Source organism: Acomys minous, assembly GCF_964271855.1.
Source record: "Acomys minous genome assembly, chromosome: 15".
Taxonomy (NCBI): Eukaryota; Metazoa; Chordata; class Mammalia; order Rodentia; family Muridae; genus Acomys; species Acomys minous.
This window is the reverse complement of record NC_140497.1, coordinates 79,274,147-79,294,392: the sequence shown is the minus strand read 5'-3', so window position 1 is coordinate 79,294,392 and position 20,246 is coordinate 79,274,147. Positions and strand designations below refer to the sequence as shown.

The window sequence follows — 20,246 nt, the reverse complement described above, 5'->3', positions numbered from 1 at the left end:
AGAGGCTGAGCAGCTTCTGGATGCTGTTGCTGTTCTCATTAGCCTGGGAGCTCCAGTGATTGGCTGCTGTTCCCAGGTGCTGGGAGCCCAGGCTGCCAGAGCAGTTTTCTAAATATTCAACCTCAGCTTCCAGCTGTCCAAGCTCAGGCCGCGCCTCGGAGTTGATCTGCCTTTGTTCGGCGGCCTGAAGGTCTACTGCTTGTCTCCCCGTTTGTGGCTTAGTGTAAGAGTGTGGTGTTGGTGTTTGTTCTTTAAAAATGTGTTGCAGTTTTCTCTTAACCCGGCTAGCGCCCACATAATTGAGACTGGACTATTATATTGGTTTACTAAGTTTTATGGCATAAGAACTGAGCAGCATTAATCTGCTTTTAACCCTCTAAGCTAATCTGATTCCCTCCCAGTGGAGATATTTGCATTTTTATGGCTTTCTCTGCCTCAGCTGCTCTCCCCAGATGTCTCCTGGACCAGGGCTGAATCCATACTTCCTCTAACTCCTCCTCCCCCTGGCTGGCAGGAAGTCCAGCCCTATTCTTTCCGCTGCTCAGTCATTGGCTGTTAAGCCTCTTTCTTGACATATCAGGAAACAACTGGAGAACAAAGTTTAGACAGGAAAGTCTCAGAACAAAGGTTGCAACCAGATCGGCCCCTAGCACAGCTGACTACCCCTGCAGGTCTATGCAGCAAACGGCAGGTCTTGTCTCATACCCTGTTCCCAACTTTTTCACGTGAGCCTGCAGTGGGGGTCCATAGAAAAGAGCTTAGGGTTAAGTGCACACCCTGCTTCCTGCTGGAGAAAGGTAGGATGCGTACAAAATCTTGTCTGCTGGGCTGCGCGAGCACCTGTCTCCTACAACCCAGACTCCGGCTGCAGTGTTACTTCTGTGCTGGTTTACTCCTGCTTTCTAAAGAGCCCAGCTAATACAAAGCCAGGAAGAGCATAATAGAGAAGTTATTTAAACAAGAGGCAAAAAGCTATTTTTTTAAAAAAAGGCCTTTAAACAAAAAGCCGCAGTGCATACGTCTAAGAGACGAGCTGGGTCACTACAGAGTAAGCTTTCCTCACTTCTTACTCCTGCCAAGAAATGATTTACGAGCTTAATGTCCTTTGTGACAGCTAGTTTTTGGAAATACTGAATGACTCTGGGTTCCTTTTTAAAATGGAAAGGGTGTGACCATATGAGTATTTGTGAACCTCAAGTCCACTTTTCTCTCTTCTGGCGGAAGCCATGTATTATGGAGACCCTTTGCCAGTTGACAGCTGAAGTGAAAATATTGTCTCTAGAAAAAGAGTTTGTTGACAGCAGTTCCAATGAATGAATATTTAGATTAGCCACCTGCAAGCTGTCAAGTCAGAGCTCCCGAGAGCGAGAGCGGTCCCTACCTCTGACATGTTTTTCTAATCCCTCGGTCCCATCTTATTCTGTGATATCCCACCGAGTGTGTTGAGGGAGGTTTAGATTGAGCTGTGTGGAGTTTTGTTTGGCACAGTTTACATGGGAACACTGAAGAGGCTAATCCCTGTCTGAGTAAGCCTGGGCACAACTGTCAGCCATCTTTGTTTCTTTGTTTCTTTCATACAAAATGTCTGCAAACAAGGAAGTGCTCTCAACCAAGAGGCCATGTTATGACATGCTTTGTGAGTGGCCTCAGGAGTACATATTCTCAGGGTATGCCACTAGCTGCTACCCAGTCACTGAAGCCAACCTTGGAAGTGCTGCCTGGTGCCACACGCCCCTTCTGCATCCCTGGAGCAGTGTGGAGATTCTTTTTCCACAGCAATAAATGACGATGGTGATGGTGGCTCCCTTCCAAAGTGGATGAATGCGTTGCTTAGCACAGGGGAAATTACTGAGGAGGTGAGCATAAAATAGCTGTGGTTTTCTTGTTCCTAAGTTTTATTTATGGATTAATACAAAACATTCCAGACCAATGTGTCTTAATCCTCGTCCTCCTCCTCCTCCTCTTCATCCTAGTTAAGCAATTCGTGACTCTCTTTGCGGTTGGCGGCAACAATGCAACCAGTCTCGAAGACTGTTCTTCTTCAGATATTTTTGTGGTGTGATATTTCAAATACCTTTTGGAGGAAGGCACCTCAGAAGTGATAGTGATCTTGCTTTTGCTCCGTTCAGTGGTCACAACCCCTCTGCCAAGATCGCCAGCTTTCCTGTTCACCTTGACTCTCTCCTGGAGGAAGTGCTCAGACTTGGCAGCATGCATGATTCCATCTTCTACAGGATGGGAGAGGTCAAGGGTGAACTCCAAAACCTGCTTCTTTTAATTTTTTTTGCCCCCCTTTCGCCACAAGCTTTTTCATGGGCACCATGGTGGCAGAGGAGGCAGAAGGGGAGGAAATATCTGTGTTTTTAGCTGCCTGTGCAGCACTATAGCACAGCTATTCCACATATGAAGAGTTCAGGTTCTAGAAAATTATTTGTATGGGTTTCAACCTAAGACTAGATTTTACTACACAGCCCAAGCGTGACTTGAACTCACGATCTTCCTGATTCTGCCTGCCCAATAACAGGATTAGAAGCACACAACACCACACCCAGATTCCGTTTCTATTTTTCTCCTAAAAGCATAAGTCTTCTTTTAAAAAAAATTTTTTTTAATTATATGTATGTGTTGGCAGTTGAACACGTGAGTGTGCCAGTGCAGGCCAGAGGCATCAGATCGCCCTGGATGTAGGGTCACGGGTAGTTGTGAGGCATCAAATGTGGGTTCTGGGAGCTGAACTCTTTCCTCTGCAAGGGTAGTATGTGATCTTAACTGCTGAGCTATATCCCCAGGCCCTTACACTCCATTTCTTAAAAATCACCTAGATGACTAAGGTCCATTTAAGCTACTGATGTCCAGACTCATTTCCATAGCTGAAAGCATCAGAGGTCCCTGGGGAGCTTTACATCCAGGGGCACACACATTTTCTTACTTTCTTTGCATGCCCTCCTCGGTGTGGACCCCCTTCTATGGTGTCCTTGTTACTGGAGCCCAAAGCCTGGGGACCTGATAGCTCTAGCCAGCTAGCCTTGGCCACTGGCCTTCAACACGCCAATTAAAAAGGCAAGAAATAGTGAAAAGCAGACAAGGGAGAGTTACTTAATATAACCACATTGGGAAGAGGATCAAAGGAGTCAAGTGGCAGCCTCCCCAACAGCAGTATTGGCATGACAGCTTGGGTTGAATAGAGTTCAAGAGGAAGGACAGCTAAGCAGTGTTAGAACAGGTGTGGTCCTGCCCGTAAGTGACACACCACTGTCTCTGGTCCAGGTACGGTCCTGCCCACAAGTGACACACGTTGTCTTGGAACCTGGCTGCTGGCCAGTCCTTTGGGTTGTCAGACTTTGAAATCTCTTCCTGAGAGACCAGTTTTTCCAGACAAGTGGGCAACCAGACTTCAAATCTTTCTCTTTCCCAGCACGAGGGTCCCAAAGAAATTACAATTTCTTGAGGGGAGTTTTTAGTTGCTGTCTCAATAGTCTGATAGCTGAAGAAGGAGGCAAGGTGTCTCTTCTTAGAATGCCTTCACTCCTGCAGGGATGGGTTCGCCTTCACTGCCATCCAACCACATGCTGTTCTGTTGCATCAGTGGCCTGATGTGCAGCACTCAGGCCCCTGGAGCTCAACTTGGCTTCCATCAGTTGTGTCATCCACAGGCTCTGTCTTAAGTGTCCCCCCAATCTCTTGGCCATCACCAGCACTAACAACGCCTAGGCCGAGAGCATCCATAGCTGCTAACATTTAGCTGCGATCTCAGCAACTTGCCCTTTTCGTTTTTCCATTCTCCACTCTTTCCTTCTCAGTCATTATTCACTGTGTCTCAACTTTTCTTTCCTACTGTGTCGCAGGCCCCTTGAAATATCTACCGTTGCAAATTTGAAAACTTATCTCTACTTTTGTTTCCATCCCAAGCATATGCCTCTTCTTAGTGGTGTTTTAACAGACACTCACTGCTTTTTATATTGTTCAAGCTGACAGTGCACTGATGAACATAAAATGTACTCAGAGTGAGTACAAACCCTGCTGCCACACTCCTGACACGCAGCAGTGTGTGGCTGCCAACAGTGGGCAGTGTGGGTGTCCTAAACTCTGTATTGTTCGTACCTGTGACCATTTTTAACGGAAAGCTTATAAACAGAAGCATTTCTGTACATAGAGGTCTGGGGGACACAAAGGGAGAAAGGAAACAGACCTTATAGATCTTATACTGTGATCGTTAAGTAAAGACTCACGTATGCAGAACAGCCAGAGATGCCAGCTACCACCAGCCAGTCTGCACGTGAAAGTGCTCCTGGACACCTTGGAGAGCCCCACATTGGGCGCCATATGGCAAAAGGAAACTTGGACTTCCCCTTTAGGTTCTTAGTCTCCTTAATGAATAATTTAAAAATAGAATCGCAAGGACCAGATCTTGAGGGAAAAGGACCAGGAATATCAGCAGCTGCCTGAAGGTCGGAGATGGAGAAGAGCAGGAGGGAGAGACACACCTTTGGGCGCAGGCTGGCATGCTCAGCCGTGGACACCAGCAAGCAGCATCACAACTTCGCAGCAGGCAGGTTTATCAAAGCTGCATGGTGGCTACTCTCTTAATGAGTACACAGAAGGCGGGGTTCCTAGGAAGAAAAGGTATCCTCATTAAGGGGATAATTATTCCTTCCATCTCTTTAACATGGCTTTAGGCGAGTTAGCCTTCTCACGGGGGTTGTCTTTTGGTCATGTGATCAACAGGCCCAGCTGGAAGCTCTAATGGAAGATACAGAAAATATATAATGTTCTAATCTTTGAAGCAGTTCAGAACGTCCTATCTTCACCCAGGACCAGAGGTAGATTCCATTAGGAAAGGTCACATTGATCTCTTAATTGGGGGACCCTAACATCATTTGGGAGGTGAGCTGAATGAAACTTGGGGAACACATAAAATCTGTTTCCATCACGGAATTCCAGAGATGCAGTTCCAATGCTGTCCACCAGGGGGAAGGTCAAGTCTAGACTGGCACAGATAGCTTCTAAGTCAGGAGTTCTCAACCTGAGGGTCGTGACCCCTTTAGGGGGCTTGCATATAGATATTCCGCCTATCAGATATTTTATCAGATATTTCCATTATGATTCATAACAATAGCAAATTACAGTTATGAGGTAGCAATGAAATAATTTTTTGGTTTGCGGGGCATATCACTACAATATGAAGAACTGCATTAAAGGGCCACAGCACTGGGAAGGCTGAGAACCACTGTGTTAGGTGGAAGTGCTCATTTAAGAGAAGAAAAAAGAAGGAACCAAGTACCAGAGTTTTCTTCTGGCCTCCAGCAAGGGCTTTCCTAGGACTGTTGCTTTCAGAGACCTGGCCTTAAGCTGCCTTAAGCAGTTTTTTATATTCTGTTCTCATCAAAAGCAAAGCTCTACAATGATTTCATCAGAAGCCGAGGTTACTCCCTGCTAGCAAGGACCAAGGTGGATGGAAGTCCTTGCAGAAGTTTTATGGAAATGACATCCTCCTCAGGGACCCAAGTCCTTGCTTCTCTTTCTGTATGTGTGCATGTGAGGAGTGAACCCAGGGCCTTGCTTGTGCCAGGCAAATATTCTACCAACGAGCTATATAACCAACCCCGTCAATAGCATCTACATTCGTAAGTGGTGAGCGTCCTCTAGTGCAGCCTCACACATTCCTTACACTGTTTGTCTGTTTCCAAACAACACAAAACCGTTGTTGACAGGGATCACTGAATTTTGTTTTCATACACACTGAGCGGATATCCATACACACGGTCTTGCCCTCCCTAGACAGCCTCAGCTAACCACAGGAACTATCAGGTGGCCCCGGCATGCGGCAAGAGGGCCGTGGGAGCTGTTAAGGTTGTTTTTATATAATTGTGTTTGTTTCTCAGTTTCTCTCTTAACCCAGCTATCACGCAAATTATTGAGGCTCTATTTTTTATTTGTTTGTTTATAAGCTTTACAACACAACAGCTGAATGGCAATTTCTCTATCCTTAACCCTCTAAACTAATCTGGCTTCTTCTTTGCCAAAATCGCAGGATACTTGATTTTGTGTCTTTCTCTGCTCCAGCTCCTCTCCTGATGTCTCCTGGACCTCTGCCTGTGGCTGAATCCCTGCTTCTTCTCCTAACTTCTCCTCCCCTGCCTGGCAGGAAGCCCAGCCCTATTCTTTCAGCTGCTCAGTGACTGGCTGTAAGCTGCTTTATTGGTATTATCAGGGAACAATTGGGGAACGGTGTTTATATAATATGGAGAAAGCAGATCCTCAGAACAAAGATTGCAACCAGATATACAGGTTGGGAACAGAAATCAGCATTTGAATTATATAATAACCTTACGCCTACAGAGCCAAAGCTTGCAGAGGCTGGCTGGGCAGCTGCCCAGTGTGATGCTTACCAGAGCAGAGGGGCTCGTAGTAGATGCCCAATGTCTGGATAGCTGATGTCATCCAGCTTGAGAATGAAAATCCATCCCCTTCTCTTGATTGTCTTAAAGACATATTTCCGTGGGCTCTTAAATTCAGAAAATTAACAGGAGTGTGGGCAAACTGCACTCTTAGGGAGAGAACGCCTCATTTTTGCAAAGAGTGTCCTGAGTTAATTCTTAGTCAAAATGCTACATTTACAAAGATTAAAAGGGATTACACGGGATGAAAGAGAAACCAAAGCAACTGCCATCTGCCAGCAGCTGGGGATGAGCCTCCTCAGAGGTCCAGGCACTAAGCACACTTCTCTTTCCACTGCCCTTCCTATAATACAAGTGGGACACACAGATAAGGAGCCGGGGCTGAGATGATGCGATTTGCCAGAGCACGCTTCTACTCAACGGAAGTGCAGAGCCTGCTGCCGTCCATCCGGCTCCCTTAAACTGCACTTAGCTGCCTTACATGCCAAAGAAGGTCACAAGTGATTACCATCAAGACCAAAAGAAACGTGTGTGTGTGTGTGTGTGTGTGTGTGTGTGTGTGTGTGTGTGTGTCTGACGGTCTGTCTGTTTCCATGAATGTGTGTGCATGTGTGGATCTGTGGTTCTGTCTTTCTAGCAGACAGAACCCAAAAGCTTGTTTATCTAAAAACACAAAACAAACAAAAAACCCACAAATAGACATTTTGATTTTTGTTTTCTTTTTCTTCTGAGACTATAATTTGATTATATCATTTCTCCCTTCATTTTCTTCTTTCCAACCCACTCCCATATACCCTCCCTACTCTCCTTTAAGTTCATAATCAATCCCTCCTCTTTATCTCCCCCCTCCCCCACTAATTGCTATTGCAGGCATATGTATGTAGGACACATAGACTTTAAAGTTGTACTCAGTTAAGAACTTGGAGTTTTTGATGCTGAACCATTCACCTGCTTTGTATTAATATTTGCCCAAATGAGTGGCTGGACCAGACTGAGTGACTGTGGCCAATTTTAAGTCAAGTGTAGGATATTGAGGTCTCAGTACTGCACCTCTACCATGGGTGCTCTGGTGGGGGGGGTGCTCTGGTGGGGGAGGGGAGGGGTCTTAACAGTATAAAGACTATTGAACACGCACATTTTCTCTCTGTTAGCCCTTCATGCCTTTGCCACCAGGAGAGGGGACAATGGCAGGAGAATAAGATTCAAACCACTCAAGTGTGTATTAAAAGCAGGGCCGAGCCGCATGTGAAGCACAGCTGACTCGCTTGGAATCTGAGACTTTCTCCTGAATTGTCAGCAGCACGTCTGTGTCCCCACTTCCTCTGTTCCTGTGGACGACTGTGAGGGAAACTGCCTTGCACGCCTGCCTGCAGGATTCCCCTCAGCAGTAATCTGCTTCCCCGTGGACTGCCGGCAGGCCCCTGCATAACAAGCAGGACACAGCAGTATTTCCAAGCGACAAGCAGCACAGCTCACCATTCAGGGAACCTAGCCAGAGAGCCCTGTCTGTGGTCCAGCAGAAACAAAGCAAAACTCAAGTCACAGCACGCTGAGGAATGGCAGGTGCCGGGAAGCACCTATGGAGGGTTTCCAGCCAGTGATATCACCGTTTGCTTTACGAACGAAAATTAATTTCCTTCCTGTAATTGCAAATTCTGAAGAAGAGGTGTCTGGAGATGAAAACGGTTGAAGTGTATGTAACAAAGCCGACACACGAGCTATCTTGTCCAGTGCTAACTTAGCTGCAGGGTAGCTTCCTCATTCTGGCACAGATGTTAACAAACTTCCCCTGGGTTGAGGAATAAAACTCACATGCAATCTCAAACCCTCTAGGGCTCACCCAGATGTTCTTGATCTGCACACAAATTGGACAAACTTACATCTCTGGTTTTCAGATTCTTCACAGATTAAGAGAAATGAGTCAAGGGGGGACAGAGAAAATACAGTAGGTGGGAACACTGGCAAATGGAAATGGCGGCTTAGCTGTGTATATGTGGTACTAAGGGTCAAAAGAGTTGGCCAAGTCAGGGGCTGGAAGAGATGGCTCAGCAGTAAAGAACACCTTCACTGTGGACTCAGTGACAGCCGCTCTCCAGGGATCATCCAGGCCGTCAGTACGGGACTGAGACTGCTTCTCTGTCTTCCCAGCATGCGGGTCAGCACTGCTGGGCCATCCAGCCTCTGTGGTGTAAGCCAGTCTGATAAATCTCTCTTTATAGTATAGATACACTCTATAGGTTCTGTTCCTCTAGAGAGTCCTGTTTAAGAATTCGGCTTTAGATTCTGTCATGTAAAAAGGTCAAGGTTTTTTATTAGGGCAGAAAAATGAACAACAGTAGTAACATTTTATATATGTGTGTGTGTGTGTGTGTGTGTGTGTGTGTGTGTGTGTGTGTGTGTGTGTGTGTATGGGCAAGGTCTCATTATATAGCTTAGACTGGCCACTCAGACTTAAGTGTGGATTCTAGACTTATGAGCTTGTGGCCTTCCTGCCTTGGTCTCCCAAGTGCTAGGATTACAGGTACGTGTCAACATCCCTGCTCATAAACATTTATTTTTGTAAGTTTATGTGACTGAGCATGTCAACTGTCAGTGCACAGGAAAACCTTGGGGTCTTGGCACTGTCACACCAAAGGCCATCGAGGATGCAGGAAATCACGGCAGAGAGCAGGTCCAAGCAAGACAGGCTTCTGCAATTTAGAGGCACAGCACCACTTGAACGCAGGAGTGGGACCCACGTGACAGGTGTGAAGGGCATGCCTTTTACACATGGGATGAAGCAGCGACGCCAGATAGCCTGTTGGCTTTTGCCCTGTATGGGAACAACGGCCCACCCACCTAATCTATTCAACTGGAGTGGGCTCACGGATGCTGAAGGCAGCTCAGACGACCACATTGACTCTTGCCTCTCCAGCCTGACTGGCTGCTTATCACTGACAGAGGTGGAAGAGTTGTTTGGCAGTTATCTCCACAGCCCAACATCTTCACATACATAGGATAGAATAATGAGGGAACACTCTCTCTCTCTCTCTCTCTCTCTCTCTTCTCTCTCTCTCTCTCTCTCTCTCTCTCTCTCACACACACACACACACACACATACACACACACATCTAATGTCACTATAATAATTTTTCTTTTTTTCCTTTTTCCTTCAAAGAAATTGGGGATAACAATCTCACTTTTAAAACAATCCGACTTTTAAACTGAATTAAATTTCTACTGTAAATCCTAAAACAGAGCAAATCACAGCAAAACAAGAGCACTGTCATCAAAGACAGCACAGTTATGCTACAAATGCATTCTCATGAGCATCAAATCTCTCTGACAGTCAGGTAAGAGCCGTAGCTTTTGTCCCCCAGAAAAGTGGAAATCCACAAACAAACTGCATTTAATCTCACGGGTCCCAGACTAAGATAAGCAGTTATGTCCTCCCCTGCAGTGGTCAGCGTAGCTCAGAAAGGGGAGTGAAAGTAGGATGGGTGACAGACACTGGAAATGCAGCCACTCTGTTTTAAAAAAAAAAATCACTTTGCCAATGATTTTAGTTTGTCTTGGTGATCCTGTGTTGGATGTCATTAGCAGCTGGGCTATTGTTCATATAATTTACAGGTGGCAATTGATAACTGGTAAGGAAGGGAAGGGGGACAGAAACAGACAGAAGAACCAGACATGAACAGCCAGGCTGGAGGGACAAGTAACCTAATTGCTTTTACCAAAGACAAATGGTTCCTCAACCTTACTTCTTCCTGGTGTGGTTTAACTAATCAACCAAAGCCAAACGCAGAAAGATGGCACAACTGCACCATGTCCCCACTGCCCAGCAAAGTTCTTAAAGATGCTTTGGGAGGCTGTGGCTTGCCAACTTTCTGTCCTCTGTTGAAGAGGAGATGCGGCCAGAAGGCCAGGATCTGACTCCAGGGGGGTCAGGTGAACAGGGCTCTGTTCACAGGAATGATGACATGGTGTGATGTTGAAGAAGTGATGTTAAGACTCATTAGGCTCAAGGCTAGGTCCGGAGTGGTCCTGATGAGAGCTTTCGGAGGACACAGTCATCATTCTCGACTTTACTTAAAGATTTAGGACATGAAGACAACACCCATTTTCACCTTAAGCAGTCCTGAGAGTCAAAGCTTTTCTAGCAACCTCCATGCAAGAGCTCCCATCTAAGCTATGCATGCAAACACATGCCCCGCTCACCTCTCAACTGCCAGGGTGTGTCATTTGCCCTATGAATAAATGCTTAGTAAACACCCACGTGCTATTTTTCCTGGTGCTCACTAAGATGCAAGAATTGAAGGAAAATTGAGTTTCTGGCGAGGCTTTAAGTGAAATCACAAAAGCAAGTGTGTTTAATCAGGATAGCTCCGGGCAGCGCGTTGCTCAACACTAATATATATCCATGGGGCTGTAATCTTGTTCTTACCTGTTGGGGTGTTCGCTGCTTCTCGCATTTTCTCAGGCTGCCAGGTGAGGAGGCTGCAGGTGGCTCCCTTTACTCCACACTCAGTAGATTTTCTCTGTCAGGATCTCACTTACCACCAGTTTGGGACTGCTGTGTTTAGGGGCAACCAACTAGTAGAAAAAATGCTACAGCAGGTTTTTGATTATTTGTTTGTTTGTTTTTCATTGAAAGAATGAAAAGAGCATTAAGCTTATCAAACCCAGCTTGGAGGTCAGAAAGACATCCAGACTTCATTTCATAAGAGCACAGTTTGGGTCTCAGGGCTGGTTTCAGGGCTTCACGTCTCATTGCTGCATTTGATTGGCTGACATGAGGAGGAGATGCTGGAGAGCTGAAACAGCCGACAGACAGGTCAGCCTCCCTCTGTGCATTGCCACAGGGTAGCCAGTGCTCTCCAACTGGGTCACTGTATTTGTTATGAAAAAATGGGATTTAAAAAAATTTAACTTTTAGTATTTTTAGATTTTTTTTTTTGGAGGGGGGGACAAGTTCTCACTGTGTATCCTACAATCCTCCTGCCTCAGCCTCCCAAATTCTGGGATTACAGGTATATACCACCCTGAGTCTCTAGACAATAAACTCTTTGTCCAGAACTAAAATACCAATTGTGGTATTGGCATGGTAAGGTATGGTGAGCCCCTGGGATGAGAGCGTCCCCAACATCTGGCATAAGCCCTCCTCATAAGCAGTCGTCTCCAAGCAGCAGGAAGAAGAGCGTGCGCACTTTTATGTCTATTAAACACCTCGGTCTCTGGTTTCAAATCTGTGAGGGCAGCCGCTATATTCTGTGGCTCATTCTTGTTTCCGTGTTAACACCTTCCCTCTAGACTTGGCCTTATGATTTTTCTCCTGAGGTGATCTCAAACGTTTTTCTCCTAGTTCCGAGCCAAAATGTTGTCAGGCGTACAGATTTTGCAAAGCAAGACAAAACCCATGAGATGAGGGCTAATCTTACCTATTGTTACATTTTACATGTTTCACTGACAAATGACTAGAAGTTCATTGTCAGAATTAGTTCTTTTTTTAAGCTCTGGATAGGAAATCTCTCAAAGAAACCTGTTGCTAGAAAGGTGTAAGAATAGTTTTAATCAGGCTTGTGTATGCAATCTTAATTGACAACCCGAGAGATAAGTTTCTACAAGAATTCCAGAACCTGTGTCCGCATGAGTTGATTAATTTTGATTGGACGTGTTAATTAGGTGAGCCAAAGGGTCTTTTGGTGGCTGAATTTACTATACTTTGATAGCTGGACCTTGGTGGTCAGCCTCAGGAGGAGGAAGTGGCCACATAAGGGAACAGACCTTGGTGGGCAGCTTTAGGAATGTAATCTAATGGTTTTTAGCAAGGCAGAAGGAATAAGGGAGAAAGGCAAAGCCTGCCAAGAGCCATGTTTGCCACACTCGGGCCTGCTAGAGCCTTTTCAATCAGTGGAGGGACCTTACCTATGTCACCCAGACCCCTTCTTAGAATGCAAACATTTAACCCAGTTGCTGGCAGCGCTGCCACTGGCAGAGAATCACTTGTCCCTAGGTAAGTTGTCCTCTCTCTCAGGCCCTGTTAGTCGCGCCTGTGCTACATGCCCACTCCAAAAATAACTATTGACAAAGTAGCTTTGATCACAATAGGCTCGAGCCAGTGAGGACCTGACTTGGATAGGATCAACGTTCCCCGGCACACGGCTATGAGGAGGACGGATGAAGACCCGAACAAAATCAGTACACTTCGTCAGGGGAGACAGTGTAGGCATCCATCGGTACAACCTAGGAATGTCTTAAGGATAGAAATGCCCACCAGAGGGTCTCATTTGGTGTGGTCCCTATGGCCTTACAACAGTCTCCGGTTGCTTTTAATGTGAAGTCAGGGCTAAGAACATTGATCTATGTGTGAGACTGGCCTATTGACACAGCAGGTGTGAATGCTGGGAGACTGGGACACCACAAGGCACCTTGCTTGGTCTAAGGGGACTGAGAACATCCCGAGATGACTACCAAGCAGGCATAACTGACGGACTCCAAGAGCAAGGAGAATGTGGTTCATCCGAGCGTAGGGAGCCCAGCCCAACTTGAGTTTGCCTTGAGTCTGACCTTTAGGAAACAGCGCTCACTGACATATGCACACCTTATGGGGCAAGGGTAAATGGGTCATCCTTGAGTAGGTTCCATTGATCGTGTGACCTCGGGTGGCTAGCTGAGCAACAGGGTGTGCTTGAGGTCCTAAGTGCTTGGGATTTAGAGACTGAGCATGGCTGTGTACCAGTGTGGCTGTGAGAATATCCCGTCATCTCTCTGGGCCACTACAGCACCCTTGCAAAGGAGAGGTGATAAAACTGCCTCGTGGGCACAGTCTAAGATAGGCCATCCCTCGACACCTTATTTCACGGTACCCTCAGGATAGCATGCCGTCCTCTCCGTCACTGTTTCTCTTGTATTTATGACTAATGGGAGGGGTGCTGGGCTTCATCTGTACTGTAGCATCTGCCTTTCCTATCAGGACGCATTAGACAGGCTGCCTTTGTTCCACCAGGAAAGGGATTTTTGTCTGTTGATGTCACTGGAGTCTCAGGGCTAAGGGAGAAACCCAGCACATGGCAGGCACTTAATAAACCTGTTAGGACAGCGTCACACAGAAGGGAAAGCTGAGGGTCAGCACAATGTAATCATCTACCCAGGGTCACATAGCTAGCAAGTAGCCAAGTTGAGTGGTTAAACACTTTCTGGTGCTTTATAACATTAAAAAACAACAACAACAACAACAACAACAACAAAAGCAAAAAAAAAAAAAACCATTTAGAAAAAAGCCAGACCAACGGCCCCTCCCCAGCCTTCCTCCCTACCGCTGATTTAAGAAAGGAGTTTAAAATGAGCAGGGACTCCATGCTGGAAGACTCCTGGAGACTGTCTGCGAGCTGCTGGCAATGGCATTTATACTGAATGTCATTAAGGAAGGAAGCTGGTGCGCCATCTCTGTGCTGGGCTGGTCCTGAGGCCCAGAGGCCCGATGCCTGTAATTAAGAGCAGACCAGCTGCTATAGGCTGGCGCTATGTGGGGGAGGCCTCTTGGCCACACGGGATAGATTTGTGGAGTCTGTTTGAAAGTCACAGAGGGTAACAGTTTTTGGTATGAAATCTCATCATGTGAGCATCCCACTTGGACTTGCCATGGTCCCTTGATGTTCCTCCTTTCATCTACACCAATGTGCATGCAGAAGTCTCACAGGACCCAGGAAGGACACTCACTTGGCAGCTCTGCAGTTGGACCCACTGCCGCTTTGTTGGGACAAGAATGGTCTGAGGTTTTGTTGCTGGGTTGGTTCTATATTGTTTTGTTTTTGATAAGTAGCACCCCTTTCTCAGGAAAAGGGGACTTTTGGCCAGATGTGACCATGTCAGCCAGGGATGCCTACGACCCAAGCTTTTCTCTTGAGTTTGGGAAGCCATGTTGCAGGACTTCTCTCTGCACAGGGTGTTGACAGCCTCGGCAGAGTGGAGCTTTGAGAACTGGAACCGTGGCTGGCAGGCAGCTAGCTCCTTGGCCAGTTTAGAAGGAGGGGGCAGAGGGCTCTGAGTAGGGTTGAATCCTTTAGGCTGTAGCCAACTCTACACGGAGCATCATCACATGGTTGGAGTCAGCGGGAGACCAGGGCAGCTCTCTAAGGCACGAGACTACTGGCATGACTGCCTGGGATCTGCTGAGAGTTGAGCAAGAGAGGAGGTAGGTCCATGGCACGCTAAGTCCACTGTTCAGCAAGATACTGGCTCACAATGAGAGATCCAACCTAACTCCGTTTTGAAGCAGGGTCAAAAAGGGGACAGGCCCTGAGGAATTCCACCCTGCAGAACTGACAGTCCTAGGCTGCACAAACTGGAACTTACCCTGACTCACCACCTCCCCGAGACAGTTAAAACAACAAGCTCCCCTCTGAGGGGAGCACCTCCGGGCTGAGGCATAGTTTTAGAACCACCCAATAGAATTAAAGGTCATGTTAAGTAGTCAATAGGATTGTTACAAATCTGACTTTAAGAGAAGTTGTAAGAACTCAGTGCTTTGGTTACTTGGGGTCCCCTCTCCCTCGGGTGCAGGTGGACCCGTCACTTCGGACCAATAAACTTCCTCTTGCATTTGCATGGAACTGGCCTCTGCCTCTCATCCGATCACTTCCCGGAATAGACTCTCCTGATTAGAGTCTCACAACAGCAGGCCTAGGAGAGGAAGCTCTGAAAATCTTGGGTTGTAACAGAGAGAGAGAGAAAGGGAGGGGAAGCAGAGAGAGAGGGAGAGAAAGAGGTCCATGATGGTCAAAATGCCTCTAGTTAGCAGTGTCCCATCTCTCTCTCTCTCTCTGCTGACACTAGTGCTTTCTCCACTTTCCTTTCAGAGCCTTTATGACAGGATCTCACTCTGTAGCCCAGGCTGGCCGCGGACTCACAATCTTCCCTTATCCTCCTGCGTGCAAGAATCACAGGTGTGTAATGCCACATCCAGCTCAGTAACCCCCTGTTGAATGGTTACTTTTTATGTGACTATATGCTTGCGTTCATACGTCATTTTCTGAGACACTACCTTGTTCTAAAGCCTTGGATGGCCTTGAGCGCTCCATCTTCCTGCTTACAACCTGCGCTACCGTACACACCCGGGTTGTTTATTTTTGTGCTGATTTGGAGTGTAACGTGTGAGGGGTAGAGAACACCGTTAGTGGCGAAGCATATACCTTTTACCAGACTAAGTTAATGCAGAATCATGCGCCAGTATTTAAGAAATACTGGATGGTTCTTGAACCTCCTCAAGTACGCCTGACTATCAGGCCGGCGGGGGGAGTGGTGCCCAGGATCTAGCTCAGACTCATGTTAACAAGATAAATGTACCTTCTCAGAGATGCGTGGGGTTGGCCAACATGGTGTTGACTATCTTACATGGAGATTCTCCCAAAGTCTACTGAAAGGATGGCCATTTCCTCCAGCATCCTGCCCATCTCATTTCTCAAAACTGTGCTACTTGCCTCACCTTGGGGGCCATGTGAGCTCACTATCCACCACACCCTCAACCCCCCACCAGATCCAGTGTCCAGTGATGGCATGGTGCTCTTCCTCATAGGTACTACGGGGTCAGCGCGGTGCTCATGTGTTTTGTGGTCCCTGCTCTGGTGCCCTGGTACATGTGCGGAGAGAGTCTGTGCGCTTCCTACTTCTTGGCTTCCATTCTCCGATATACGATTGCCCTCAATGGCACCTGGCTGGTCAACAGCGCTGTCCACATGTATGGAAAGCGGCCTTATAACAAGCATATAAGCCCTCGGCAGAACCCATTCATCACTCTGGGAGCCATTGGTGAGTAGTGTGTTGAGAGCTAGTGGGGGAATGGCAGCCCAGATGGTATTGACTTGATGGAAGTGACGGTTTTATGGCTATAGGAAAGAGAGTGGATGAGTGCTGAGAAATTGAACTTTGGCCTTGGCATCCCAGCTGCTAGACTAGTCAGGCAAGTCATCAGCTTATAGCGCTCCTATCTGTCAAGTGGAAAGAGCAGTGTCTCCCTAGGAGAGCATACGAAACGCTTGGTGCAGCACCTGGGGCACAGAAGACGATCAATAAATGGGATGAAATAGTTACTTTCATCATGAAATTTTTCCTACAGGAAGAAGCAGCAATCGGTTTTCTCTCCGACACTCTTGACTACTCTAGACTTGACTAGCCAATCATATATGTCAGAGGAAAGAAAAGCCGTCAAGCAGGCAACGGCAAGAAAGGAGAGAGAGTCATGCGACCAGTAGCTAAGAGTAAGGTAAGCGCAGAGTCCAAGTTAGGCAGCATCCTGGGTCCTCCACTTCCTCTCTGGGCCCTGTCTGGCTCCTCAGCAGTCTGTGTTCTTATTTGTAATAAGACAGCTAGTAGGCCTGCCCTCCTCCCCGGCTCACTGAAGAGTGAGGGAGTTCATACACAGTGCTTGTCAGCTGCTTAGCATGAAATAGGCCTTCTGCGGTACTCCCTTTATGCCAGCTTTACGGGCTTAGGGGAGTTCCTTGTCCCTCCTGTGCCTTTCTGTCCTCATTTTAAAACAGGGATAATCATAGGAGTTCGCTAAAAGGCATGAGGAGCATAGGAATTAGTACTCAGCCCTAGCGCTATGCTCGACACGAAGTAAGTGACTCATAAATACTAGCTGTGCCTCTCCGAATGGTAAAGCTGGCAATCAAGCCAGGAAGGGAGGTTCTACTGCCAGGTAGGAGGAGTCTCTGTCACTTGCTAGTGAGTTCCTGAGACTGTTTCATCAGCCATCCAATTAAGAGCCTGCAGACCCTTAGGTCTTGCCAGCCTGTGTTGACAGCAGCACTGTGAGGTGGAGTAAGCCGAGCATTAGGTGTGGAGTCTCTAGACGGGAGGGGGAGGGGGCTTTGGAGTGCAGGAGGAATTCTCTTTCCCTTCCTGCTGCTCTCTCTCCTCCCCTTGTATCTTGCGTAGGCTGCGACTAGAAGAGCCACATCCAGCATCATTCTGGACACAAGTAGAAGTGGGGACAGCGTGGGCCATCACATCTTACATAGGCACATGGGGGTCAGAGAGCCAAACAGCATGGCTAAGGCATGAGTCCTAAAAAGCTGGACATGCTGCTTTGAATGTATCCAGGCCAGCAGTGAAGGCTCGGGCACACACACACACACACACACACACACACACACACACACACAACAACAACAACAACAAAACCCCAGTAACTGTAGCTAAACAAGAACGTTAAAGGGAGGAAGGAGGAAGGGGAAAGTCAGAGCATCTCCAGAGTTACAATAGCAGTTGTGTGAGCCTGCTTCCTCTTCTTCTTTTGTAAATGAATCTAGCCATCGTGGAAAACAATATGGAAGTTTTTAAGGAAGTTAAAAAACAAAATTGCCATATGATTCAGCAAGCCTACAATTTGGTGTATATCCACAGGAAATGAAATGTTTGCTGAAGAGGCATCTGCAGTCTGTGTTTACTGAAGCACTATTCACAATAGCCAAGATACCAAATGAATGTCCACCAATAGAGGCATAGCCAAAGACAATACGCTATGTGAATGTGTAATAGACAGTATTCTTCAGCTTTAGTGGAGAAGGGCATCCTGTCATATGCAGTGAACTTGAAAGCTATAGCACTCAGAGAGACAGATGCTGCAGTATCTTGTCTATATGTTGAATCTCAAAAAAGTAAAACTCAAAGAAGCAGGGAAAAAATGGGGTCACCAGGTGCTGGGAGATTTAAGGAAGGCAAGAGGTATTGGAACACAGACATACAGACACACAGACAGGCAGACAGACAGACACACACACACACACACATACACACACACACACACACACACACACACACACACACACACACACACAAATTCCCCTCAGATAGAAGAAATCAACTAAAGTGATCCATTGGATAATATGATGATTATAAGCATCAATAGCATCTTGTGTTCTTGGAATCGCAACCCCGAAGGAGCACCAGCTTGTCTGCCATCCATGCTGGGAAGCATCTTGTGATGCGCTGAGTGACTGTGCTGCTATTCTCTGTTCAACTTAGCCCATCTAGCAACTGAGTGAATGCTTCCGAGCGCTGGAGCCAAGTCTTTTGCCCGAACACACAGTCTGAAACAGCCTTAAACATGGCAGATCTTAAAAGCTGATAAACAACTCTCTATGCAGGCATCCGTGTTTATTGCTGCTCTATTAACAGCATCCCGGAAATGGAGGCAGTCTAGATGTCCATCAACAGACGGATAAGGGAATGTGATATGTACACACCATGGGATTTCAGGCAGCTACAAAGCAAAGGGAACTCGTGACATTCACAGGAAGATGATTGGAATCAAACATCAAAATAAGCTAAACGTACAAAGACAGGTGTCATGTATTTTATTTTATGTGTAGAACCTACATTTAAAATAATATATATGCACAGATGTGTGCATCTTTATATACGTGTCATTCATAAAACTAGAAAGGGGATCGTTTGAAGAGGAGAGATTTTTTTAAGGGAAATAAGGACACTCAATAAGAAAGCAGAGAAGGAGCTAACAGGAGAAGAGGGAAGTAGCTGCTGCAAAGCCCTGGGTGGAGGAGAAGGCACTGAGGAGGAGAAACAATTGAGAACTGAATATAATGACACATATGTATTAAGATGCTATAATAAGGGGGCTGGAGAGATGGCTCAGTGGTTAAGAGCACTGTCTGCTCTTCCAGAGGTCCTGAGTTCAATTCCCAGCAACCACATGGTGGCTCACAAGCATCTACAATGTGATCTGATGCCCTCTCCTGGCCTACAGGTGTACATGCAGGCAGAGCACTATATGCATAATAATAAATAAAGCTTTAGCAACAACAACAAAAAAGATGCTATAATGAAGCTGACTGCTTTGTATCCTAACCTAAAAAACAATGAGTTAAACAAGCAAAGCCTAACAGCACCCATGCAGAGAGGTGGCAATGGTGTGACTTCAAGGCACCCTTGTCTTCCAGAGGAAGGCTTCCACAATTACCACCACACTTTCCCCTTTGACTACTCTGTGAGTAAATTTGGCTTAAATTTCAACCCAACCACCTGATTCATTGACTTCATGTGCTTCCTTGGACTGGCCGCCAATTGCAAACGGGCCACCAAGCAGATGATGGAGGCCCGCAAAGCCAAGACTGGTGATGGCAGTGCCTGAAGCCTTCCCTCATGCTCTCCGCAGTGGCTCCCCTTGGCATCCAGCCAGCAGTTTTTACTTACAATTTGTCTTGTTTGTTGGCTTGTAGGAGGAGGTAGGAGGTGGGGGGGCGGGGGGGATGAAATCTATATGGTTTGAGGAAGTTTATTTGTTTCAAATAATGTCAACTATAACTATCAATGAAAAAATAAGTCAACGTTAGAACCACGGTTCAATTTTCGAATGTGGATGTATGATGCAATAGACAGCTGTGTGTATGTGCTCAAACATGTTAACAGGGGAGAGAGCGAACATGGGCTTGTTTTGCTGTGACCCAAGAGAGCACTTCTTTTCCTTTCCTCTCATGAGCACTGTGGTGCTTATAATCTCACAGTCTGAGGGAGCAGAGAGGTAAGGGAGGGCAGGCACACTCCTGGCTTGCAATTGCTGTGCTGTGCACAGGGGTTTTGTTACTCTTTAAAGGAAAGAAAAGATTTAGAAAATGAAGATACAGAAAATGGCTCCCGTATGATCTTCACCATTTATAACTTGTTGACCCTCTGTTGTGTTTGCTTTAAAAAGAGATTGTGTTTGGGGCCAGGGAGGTGGCTCAGGGGAGAAGTGGGTAAAACCACTTACTGAGTTTGATCTGTGGTACCCGCATGGTGAAAGGAAAGAACCGTATCCCTCAAGTTGTCCTCTGACCTCCTCCCCATGTGCAACATGGTGTGAGTGTA

The 20,246-nt window shown here is 46.6% G+C and overlaps 1 protein-coding gene across 1 annotated transcript in view; it reads left to right on the top strand.

The window, feature by feature from the left end:
* Positions 1-19,530, top strand: part of SCD5 (stearoyl-CoA desaturase 5) — a gene marked incomplete at its 3' end in the record, with an annotated part of 102,360 nt that extends 82,830 nt beyond the window's left edge. The window contains 3 exon segments of the mRNA XM_084760557.1: positions 15,952-16,184; positions 19,340-19,422; positions 19,426-19,530. Coding sequence (XP_084616683.1) covers positions 15,952-16,184; positions 19,340-19,422; positions 19,426-19,530 — 421 coding nt within the window.
* Between the last annotated feature and the right edge of the window lie 716 nt (positions 19,531-20,246).